Source organism: Plodia interpunctella, chromosome 3 (assembly GCF_027563975.2).
Source record: "Plodia interpunctella isolate USDA-ARS_2022_Savannah chromosome 3, ilPloInte3.2, whole genome shotgun sequence".
Lineage (NCBI taxonomy): Eukaryota > Metazoa > Arthropoda > Insecta > Lepidoptera > Pyralidae > Plodia > Plodia interpunctella.
In genome coordinates, this window is record NC_071296.1 from 3,868,010 (window position 1) to 3,879,105 (window position 11,096).

Sequence of the window (11,096 nt, forward strand, 5' to 3'; positions counted from 1 at the left end):
TAAAATGTATTTTTTATTACCGCACAAAAATCCGCCATACCTACCAAATCTAATAGACAAAAATAATATTGAAGAAATGAATTATTTTCAACATTCTTAAAAAATATTTAGTTCCCATAGTATCATAATATGATATATACCTATTTATTAGCCGTCCAGCTTATTAATTTTATAAATGTTTATAAAACTTTTTTTTACGAGATAAGTACCAATTTTTCAGACATACAAACTGGCATTCGCGTTTTCAATTAGGACTGAAGTAGTTAATATAGATTTTCAATCGTTTCACCCCAGCCAGACGCTGCTTCCCCATCGCATACCTACCTATAAATCATTCAATTGCATATCAACTTAGGTTAGGTTCCAACCCTACAAAGGGGTGAGGGTAGAACCCTCAGTTTTGTAGACTATAAGTATCTATATAGAATTTTATTTGCAAAATACTGCGATTTCTTATATTAAATGTATTTCGATTTTAAATGACTTGGCTGTTGACTTGTATCTATCAAAATGTAATTACGCTCAACGTTCAACAGTCGGACACATACTTACAATCTAAATCAAATATTGATAAAGAAATGAGTTTGTATACCAATCTGACTCATGTATAGGCGAAGAAAAACAGAAACCTGTACATTGGTAGACAGCCACCTGCCACTAGGCGGTGGAGTAGGTATAGTCGTAAAAATCATGTCAGGTGCCTTTAGGCGACTTGAATAAAATCATACACTTAGCAATAAAACACTCGATATGATGATGGTAAAGAAATCGCAGTAAGGAATCTTAAATTAAGAGATTTCATTACTTTTTTTATAAAGAAAGAAACAGCTTCATATAATATTTGGATATTTTTTTACAGGATATTTTGGATGGGACTGAATAATTTTGTAAAAGCTTAATTTATTAGCCAACCAATTTGAATTGAAAATTATGCCGGACGAAGTCCCGGTCAAAATCAGTTGGCCCGTCTGCTACGTCGTAGCAGGGCTACATTTGCTAGGAGCTACGGCGTAGCAATAGTTCGTTAGCTGTTAGCAGTGTCGTAGTAGCAGATGTTTAATTCAAACCATGTTCAACCTAAACATAGTGATTATATACTCTTTGGTTCAACCACGCAAACGGAATTGAATTTTTTAATTTCACATTGATCATTTTTTGGAGTCAGTAGTATGCATAAGCCCGAAAGCATATCTATACTATTATTATAAAGAGGTAAAGTCCGATTTGTAAGTTTGTATGTTTGAGGCGGGTAAACTCCAAAACTACCGAACCAATACCAAAAATTCTTTCAAGATTATTACACTTCGATTTTTATTATAACAGTAAATGCTCATCAGACTGAACAACATTTGCTAAGACGTCTTTACCAGGGGCAATTGTTCAACTTTAAATAATTTCCCAACTCTAAATTGCATCTTTATTTTTTTATTGTACCTACTGGTTTCTGTATGGTATCTTTTTAGTTTTTAATTTGTTTAAAAACCGAAAAGAAAGAAAAATATTGTAACAACATTGTAAGTTGTTAAATATAAATATTGACGAACTGCTCGACGCCGAGTTGAATAAGCAAGCAGCTCGCTATGGAAATCACGGGTTTTAAAAGGTCACTGGCATTTGTATTAGGTTTTTATACTGTACACTCATATTATTATCGTAAACAAAATGATTAATTTATTTATATTTATTATTAATTCTTAACTTATATCGACCAAATAACTCATTGCTTATGAAAGTTACGGTCGCGTGCGCAAAACTTCGAGTTTATCAACAATGGCAATGATGTTCTCTTTCTCTTTCTACATTACACAAAACGCAAGAACACAGATACGAGTAGGGATATGTATAAGCATTAGGTATGTATACAATTATTTTATTTGTTTGAAAGTCGAAAAGTTACCTAAATATCAAAGTACTTAACTAGTAAAATGTAAGAAACAATATGCCAGCTAGCTCTCCATTGAGAGTTGGTTAAATTTATATCACAACAAGTTTTTGCCCGCAACTTCGGCCAGGTGATTTTCCCACGGGAACAATAATTTTTCCGGGATGAAAGGTACCCTTTGTCCTTCTCCTCAGTAAATTTCACGAAGATTAGTCAAGCAGATAAAGCGTGAAGAGGTAACATAGTTACTTACTTTTATTTATAATACTAGCTTTTGCCCGCGGCTTCGCCCGCGTGAATTTCATAGCAAAATCTCAGTATTTTTTTTATCGCGTACCTACTCTGTAAGACTGGTAAACATATACGATTAAAATTCGCATTTCATCTTTAGTTCAATTTCCTGTTTCCCGCGAACTTGTTTATTATATTAGTTGGGATCACACACAACACCTATATAAAAGGGATTTTTATGAAAATTGCCTCCGTTGAATTTTTTGGCAGCTATGATAACAATCTCAGAGCACATGTAATAGTACTTCTGTGCTTTTTATATTTTTGTTTCGCGTGATCAAATACAGTCACATTTCTTCCTGTATCGTCTACGAAGCCAACGGAAGGGGATGAACGAATGATTGGTTCTTGGCTGGTGACGATAAAGTATATCGCATGACACACACACGTAACCAAAATTATTGTAAACTTGCCGCTATTAATGGGTCATAGATGTTCGTGGGTAATTTGATGTGCTGTTGACTGTACGGTTTTCACTAATCACCAATAGACAGTTTGACTCCTGAAAAAGGTTAAGGTTTATAATTTATTATGGTTTTATGCGCCGCTAGTAGACTATAAATTTCTATTACAGACTACTGGAAGACTATCATTGATTAATAAGCCACCATTTACTTCCGGTGAAGAAAAACATTTAAATGGTCTGTGTTGTGAAGAAACCTGCACACTGGTTGTCGTTGAGTGAGTGCGTGCCTACCTTTCATTAGACGGCGGTAGGTAGCCGTTAGTCATGTAATGTGCCTTTAGGCGACATATGCCACTAGTGTTATCAATAACATACTCGGTAAGATAGAAATATGACCAATATTCTCGCCGAGGCCCATAGGGCTCCCCAGAGCACAAGAGCTCGCTTATAAATCGTCTACTGCGCAGCCCAACCATAGGCACGTTATGCCAGCTCCACACTGTCGCCGAACTCGGATACATGCTGACGCGAATACGAGAACATTGTGTACCTAGTTAGTATGAGTGCTTTTAATTACCGTAACAAAAAGATCAGCAATGTACACCGAACCGCCAAGCTGTTTTGGCAAAATGTTCGACGACAGTGTGCAGCCAGTATTAGGTTTCATATTTCGTACGCGCATTGTTCTTATACACACAATTTTTTAGGCTAAACATATTAATATCGTCTGATCTTCTCACAAGGACATAGTTTCAGGAATTCAATTCGATGGAAATAAAACATTACATTAATATTGGTCGTACATTATATTAGGCACTATAATGAATCAACGTTAATTAAGTATGTATCAATAATACATTACTAAAATATTTCATAACAAATTTAACACATATAAAAATATTTTGAACTTATAATTATTCCAACTGGGAATGGTCACGTGAAACAAACGAATATTTTAAAAACACATTTGTAACGATAAAAAAATCTTTATCACATTTACATTTTAAATGTAGAATGTCCACAGATTATGACAAAAAACACAAAGAACTAATCCGAACTTAGCATACAACGTCAGCAGTTTCCTTGTTATTAAAAATGCTTGGATTGAATATAGCCCAAACTTATTCAAATATATTATGAAAACAATGTTGCTATAGGTATAGTAGAAAAATGTAGTAGAAAAGAAAATTTTTTGACATCAAAACGTAACTATCCAGCAAAATACAATGAACTGTAGTTTTGTTCTATGTTGATTATTAGTAACAATATTAACGGTAAAGTTACTAAAACTGACATCTATACAACAATGTCAAGTCAGCTTACAGTGAAAATTAAATTATAAATGTTTGATGCACTCATTATTGCACTAACAGTGAAAAAAATCAACAAAATAAACGAATATACTTCATATTGAACAATATTCGGCGTATGGTTTGATATATATCTGACGATCATTCTCAATGACACAGTAAACATCTTATTTAGCTCTGGACTTGTCCGATTTGATGAACTTGTCCAAGTCAGCGTCGCTGGCAGGGTCGAACTGGGACAGCTGACGGAAACTCTCATCATCTACGAAACAGATCTCGTGACCATCGGGGTCAGCCAGGATAATGACCCTGACTGTGGCCTTTCCGGGGGTGTCCAGGGAAATGAGGGGTGTAAGGATGGTCTCCTTGGCAGCCTGGATCTTCTGGTCGATCATCGGCTGCTGTTCGAACGGGCACGAGAACGCGATGCGGCCGTATGCCTTTGCGCGGTTCACTGGCCCACCTATAAACAAACCATTAGTTTATTTAGTACTAGTTAACTTGGCCAGGTTTTGCACGGGGCCCTTAATAAATTGTCTAAATAACAGTGAATATTGCATCTAAATCCGTTGTGTAGTTCAAAAGAAGAAAGCTAAGAAACAGACGGAGGCGGAGCGACATTGTTTTATGTGATTTAGTGATGATGTAAATCAAATATTTCCAGTGATTAAACTGAGGTCAAAAACGTTTATATAGTCTAATAACGATAGTCTGAACACGTAATCGGTCTAATATAATTTCTTATTCAAGACAGTTAATTCCACGAAATAAGTTATATACCCGAAGACAATGTTCTCTTGTCCCTTCGATTGCGAACGAAGTCGCGTGTAAATAAAACTTTATTGATTAAATCAAAAACAGTAAAATGAGGCTCAGATATTTATTAAATTTGATGACTAAGTACTTATATCCTAAGAGACTTGTTGTTATCTCTTATCTTGTCACGTAAATGAAAAGGATTTTGTGTATTGCAAACAAGAGTTATTTGTTACACAACAACGAGCAATTCAGATGAAAGCAAGACACAATATGAATGGGCCAGTATTCGTGGTATCTAGTTTCCTGTACTTATATGATACAAGATTATTGTAATTTGGGTCATTTAAATGTTTAAATTTAAATGAATATTGAATTGAAGAGCATATTTGATCACGGCAAATCTTAAATTTAGAAGAAAAATTGTTTTTTTTTTATAAAATGACAATGGTAATGCTTCACGCGATGTAATGCTATGTAAATTACAGCACCATTGTCGGATACTGAATTTTAGTTGGAATAATATTATAGATGGTAAAATGCGACGTAAATAACGGTGCCTACCCATTATTTACTATAGGTTTTCAATAAATCTCAGACTTCCAAAAAAGTTAACTTTAGGTTAACTTAGGAAAAGTTTAAGACACTTTGATGGCATTTTTGTGTTTTAAGACTTACAGTAAATATGTGCCATTAACATAAAAATAGCCCTCTCAGCATTTATTTTACCAAGGCGGTATGCAAATTATTAAGCATAACCAATAAATTCAGGTTTTACCATTTTGGTGCAGTAATCCTACTAATATTATAGATGCGAAAGTGTGTGAGGATGTGTGTATGTTTGCTACTCTTTCACGAAAAACCTACTGGACCGATTGTTATGAAATTTGGTACACGGGTAGAATATTATCTTGAATAATACATAGGGTACTTTTAAAATTCCCACGGGAGCGAAGCCCGGGGCGCAACTTGTAATATATACACATACCGATATCAACCAACTCCAGCTTGACCTGGTCTTCTCCAAAGCCCACCAACACACTCTTGTCGCTCTTCTCGTAGATCTTGAGGCCCAGCAGACCGTTCCAGTAGGCGACGGACCGGCTCAGGTTGGAGCTCGCCAGAGATACCTTCACTATTGGATCTGAAATTGAAGTGTACAGGGTAATGTAGCAAAAGACTCTAGCCCATCAGGTTGGCAACGCGCGTGAGACACCCCTGGTGTTGCAGGCGTCCATTAGCTGCCATGACTACTTTCCATCAGGTGTGGTGGGTCGCATGCTTGTCTGTCTTCTTGGTAGTACATAAAATATAGGAAAAGACGATAATTAACAGGTGGCCCAAAGAGATGGTCATCTCTTTTTTAATAAATTATTAGCGTAGAAATAAAAAAAGCGGTAAGCTGTAGCGGTAAGCGTAGAAATAAAAGTTTACGCCTAGTTTACGTCCTGGCGTAACGAAACGGTCAAACGTTCGTTCTAAATTCAGGACAGGTTATATGATGTATAATAAAAACCAATCATATTTAAAATGCATTTTTACCGCTTCTATATTTCTACCCTAATAATTTCTAATATATCGTACTTGTCAATTTTACAATGAGGTTAATCATGGCAGTGATCAAATTAAGCATTTTTTGTTACCTAACAATTTCGTAAGCTGGGTAAATAAAGGTATAACGTATAACCTAATATGCTGATAAGAATCAGCATGGAAATTAAAGTTGTATTAGATGTAGACTAAGTAGCAAACTTCAAAGAGAATTGTACACTTCAAATAAAGACACTGATTGATATGCATTGATACAAAGGACACCACTCTTGTCTTATCTAAAATGTGGAGCTAGAAAGATACTTATTTGCTGCAAAGAGAATTCAACAATAATAAAAAAACAGATATATACTATAGTCAAAATATTTTAAAGATCACTTATTAACATAATAATGGTTGAGATGTTATATAGTTATGAATCCCCATCAGATTGTGGATATAAAAAAAGTCGATTAAAAATCAATCTTGGGAATAATAAAAATCTCTTTTTATTGAAATTTACAGACATGTCAAGAATGTTTTTTTTAAGTGCCTAAACAGACGTGGTATGTTTAAACGTCGCCATTTCCATACTTGTGATTCGTGATTGCTATCACTTATCATTTGTTTATCAGCCTGTCTGAGATGATCTTATCAGAATTAAGGTTGTGCTGACTAATGATGCAATAACTAAGTGAATTATATATTACTGAAAATATCTTTTGAAGATATTATTCAGAAAACAAAAAAGTAATACTTAAGTTGTTTTTAATAAAATACTTTGCATTTTAGAATAAATAATTTTTATTTTTTTTTATTTAATAATTCATGAAAAATTATTTTTGCATATGGGTTCAAATACTTATGTATGGTTTAATATATATGTTCCTTAAGATAATGACAGCGAAGAAAAAAATCTTCTGTAGCTAGTGTTACAAACTGGCACCCAAATTTTAATTATCTAGCTAGCTTTGCCCATAGGTTTTCTCTTGTGGGAAATCAAAATAAGTATTCACACTAATATTATAAAGTCTGTCTGACACACTTTCACGGCTACACTGCATGAAGAAATTTAATTAAATTTGGTACCTATAAATATAGTCAAAGATTTAATTTCAAACAATGGCCAATTTTTTTTTCAAATTTCTAATCCATGAGACCAAAAGGGCGCCCCCCTTTTGGTCTCATGTTTGTTTGACAAATTCCCACAGTCAAAGCCACAGCCAGTTTTTTATAATTACCTACTATGCATATACTTAAATATACTACCTTTATCAACAGGTTGAGGCTTGTCAATTATGAAGAACTTATATCCATCAGGAGCTTCCAAATACTTTTGGCCATTAAGTTCCTTGACCGGCCATTTATTAGATGCAGCCCTCTTTAGAGCCTCACTAGACTGAAGTGTGAGCCCGATGAAGTCATTTCCCAACTCGTAACTTGTAATACCATAGTTATAGGTAAGTTCAACCACAAAATGTGTGTCTTCTGGTCCATAACCTATCATGGTTTTACTCCAGCGATTTGCATATGGTCTGAAAGGGCATTAAAATAATTTATAAAATAGGTTTATGTAAATAGGCTTATCATATGATATAGTATAATTACACTAGATATTAATATATTAATCATTATCACTTGGGTGATTTAGAAGTTTATTTTTTTTATTTTTATTTTACATACATGGTAAATGCATAGGAATGAAGTATTCAATTAAAGATAAACCATTTCATACCCATTGCATGCAGCCTCACATCCTTCTGAGAATTCTTCATGACGAAGTACCTGAATCAAATATTACATACAAATATTATATCATTCATCATTTTCAATTTCTCTGAAATATGTATTGGTAGAATGAATACATGAGAAATAAAATAATTTTGTTATAAAACAAAGTATGTTTTCCCAATTATATTTACTTTCTTATCACATTTCCTTTAACATATTTTTTAAGACTAAGCATGTCTTCCAGTAGACCCTGAGAGGAGAGGTGATAAAATAGTATGCAAAAAATTAATTCTTTCCAACTTATCTCGAATTGTGTATTTTACTTAATGTATGTATATGGACTCTATTTTAATTTGCACGTGATATACTGATGACAAAGCTAGCAATTAGTTCAGGTACATAATGTACCGGTTCCGTCGGTTATTATGCGGTTAACGTGGCCTTGTCTTGGTTTTAAGTCACCACCAATACGAGATATATTAGCAAAGCCAAAAATTAAATTTAATGGTATCAAAGAATTGTAAAAAACATTACCTTCATTCCCAGGATTTCCCTATAGAATTTAGCGGTAAGTGTTCTGTCTGCAACTTTGAACACGAAATGCAATGGGCGACCACTTATCATTTTGATTATTAATACTGAAAATATTCCTTAACAATATAATAACCAATGTCTTATTTATTAAGTAGTGTTAAGTAAAATAAATGATATTATCTAAGAGATTCACAGCTAACTCAAAAAACACTACGTCTCGGATACGAATACGATGTATGTATACAATACAATAGGATATAGGTACCTACGACACATCGAAACGTAAAGGAATCGTTTCGTTGACAGACAGAATCATAGTAAATGTCAAATAGCTAATTTACATTGATCCAGTGCACTGGATCCAGTGACTGGATCTAATGGCGCTGGATCGAGTAGCCCTTTATTTTATTATAATATACCATACTTCATACAATCATATCATACTTCATCACTTTACTTTATTATAATATATCCGTAAAGTAGGTACCTACTCTGTGGTTTACATTAACCTAGTGTATTAAAAGAGAAAAAACGTCCTCCTAAACTCTCCTCATTTTTTTATGTCGGTTGAAAAGCCCCCCCGCCGCACGCAAAGCTCAGCGCAGATGGCGCTACTGGTACAAATAAGGTACACAAACATTGCCAATGGAGGCAAAAGCACCAATTTTCAATATTGTTGGAGATTTACGAACAAAAATACATTCTAATCAATCGTGATGCGAGCTTAAAGGAAAAAAGGAAGGATTTAGTGGATTATTGAATAGGCTTTCAGAACACAAAGTGTTAAATGATAGTTGTGGGATTGGTATAAATGTATATTATTTTCGACGACCACTTCTTAACAATAAATTAACCACTTCCACCCAAAAACTATTCAAATCAAAAATATAAACACAAAAAACCCGTACTTATAAGGTTAACTTCATATTACGACGACACATATTTGATTTCTACTCTTTTCAGCTCTTTGTCGCCTTTGAGTAGACTTTTAAGACTTCAGTTTTGGATCATGGGAAATATGAAGGGCGGTTAACTGGTCCTGAAAATAATAACTCTATTTTAGGTTATGTTCTGCATTATTTGATCAACTGTGGTCATACATTGATATAAATTTGATTTTGACTGTAGATCTTACCTGTATAAAGTCTATATTTTAATAAGTCTTCACTTGTGAAGTTTTCCGAGCTTTTTTTTCGACAGATTACTGGCTCGAAAACTTTACAGCGTGAGGCGTATCCCATAGTTTTCGAAGTTTTTTATCTTATGGAAAACGATTTTTCCCAATATTTCGGCACCAGAATATGCTACATTGTTGTATATTTTCACAAACGAATGCTTACTTAATGAAAGGATTAATAAAGTACTCAACAATAAACGTTTTAATCGACATAGCAAACGGTGGCAAAGCTTTTATGTACCTACCTAACATAAAGCGCTATGTATAATTTTGCTTGTAGGTACTACATGCAGAAACCGCTAAATGAAAATAGATGCAGTTTTCATTGCTAAATAAATAACTTGGAAACAGTAGGTACCCGAAATATTTGATAGTAAAATCCGCGTGAACTAATTTAATAATAATAATTTATTAAATAATAAAAAAAGCCAAATTCCGTCTGAAATGGACAGCAAATAATTTTATTGGTAAGTAATGGTTGGTTAGGTTCGGTCTCTGTGTTCGTTGGTCGAAATCGCTTGACGAACTACTATTTTATCTATGCCAAATTACATAATTAAGTAGTACATACACTCACTCATTGTCAAGAAAATGTCCTTACCTTCATTCCCAAGATGTTCTTGTAGAACTTTGCTGTTAGCTCTCTGTCTCCAATCTTGAATACGTGGTGCCTCGGGCGAGCAACGATCATTTTGACTCGATATTAGGATTATTGAACAATAGTTTACACTTAATTTTTTGAAAGTAAGAATTGCAATAATTTATAACTAAATTTTTATTATACTTAAACTCACCGCGACACACAACTCTTCTCCGTCGAGTAGTCAAAATTACTGAAGTTAAATAAGATAAAACTCCACCAGCTTTACTAGATGACACAATATTCCTTTGTAAATAAAGGACCGTTTATTAAAATTTTGATAGACACAGTAAAACAATAAGGCCAATGTTTCTTAACAGTACTCTTGCTGTTGTAAGTAGGTAAGTACTTATAAAATTACAATGTAACTTGGTACTACTTCTCTGTACATACTTGGATGTTATAAAAAATTCCACTCATTTATAAAGAAACACATTTTTAATCAGGATTTGGAAATACTTTCTTTCATAAAATAAACACAAAAACGACGTTATTTAACTATGAAGGTAAAATACTTTTGAAACTGTAGCGGGAGCTAGGTGATTATGCTCGACCGCCACAAAGGGAAGACCTTCCCGCCAGGCTAGGTGTTGCGCCTGGGGAACCGCACGGCTCCGACGGTGTCATGTCGGAGGTTGTATTTATGCTTCCAATCGAAAACGCACTGTCTGCGCGGTCTAGGCTTGTTAGCTGTCCATAGTGAGTCGACCGTTGTGCCATCTGTCCGTAGTGTCCTGGATCACTTGTGTGGCTTGTTATTAGTTGCGTTTGGTCGGCTTTTTACATCTGCGCCGTTGTGCATGTGGCGTGGTAGATGTCGCCACAAAACTAAGCATTGA

General features: G+C 34.3%; 1 protein-coding gene across 2 annotated transcripts; it reads right to left on the reverse strand.

The window, feature by feature from the left end:
• Window positions 1–3,366: 3,366 nt before the first annotated feature.
• On the reverse strand, window positions 3,367–10,433 carry LOC128683436 (uncharacterized protein). 2 transcript variants are annotated; one of them, XM_053769085.2, is made up of 5 exons: window positions 10,219–10,433; window positions 7,911–7,960; window positions 7,445–7,710; window positions 5,634–5,789; window positions 3,367–4,352 (listed from the first exon to the last, which is right to left on the reverse strand). In XM_053769085.2, the coding sequence occupies exons 1-5, from the start codon at window positions 10,306–10,308 to the stop codon at window positions 4,057–4,059; spliced, it is 858 nt and encodes a 285-aa protein (XP_053625060.1). In that variant the 5' UTR covers window positions 10,309–10,433; the 3' UTR covers window positions 3,367–4,056. The 2 variants fall into 2 exon arrangements, with proteins under 2 accessions (XP_053625060.1, XP_053625061.1); XM_053769086.2 differs by lacking the exon at window positions 10,219–10,433 and adding an exon at window positions 8,441–8,733.
• Window positions 10,434–11,096: the final 663 nt, after the last annotated feature.

What these genes read in the sequence shown, in the direction of transcription:
- LOC128683436 (XM_053769085.2), bottom strand. Translation starts at nt 10,308, where the DNA reads ATGATCGTTGCTCGCCCGAGGCACCACGTATTCAAGATTGGAGACAGA. An exon ending in AGAACATCTTGGGAATGAAG is followed by an intron (nt 7,961 to 10,218) that starts GTAAGGACATTT and finishes TATTTGATTCAG; the next exon opens with GTACTTCGTCATGAAGAATT. An exon ending in TGTGAGGCTGCATGCAATGG is followed by an intron (nt 7,711 to 7,910) that starts GTATGAAATGGT and finishes ATGCCCTTTCAG; the next exon opens with ACCATATGCAAATCGCTGGA.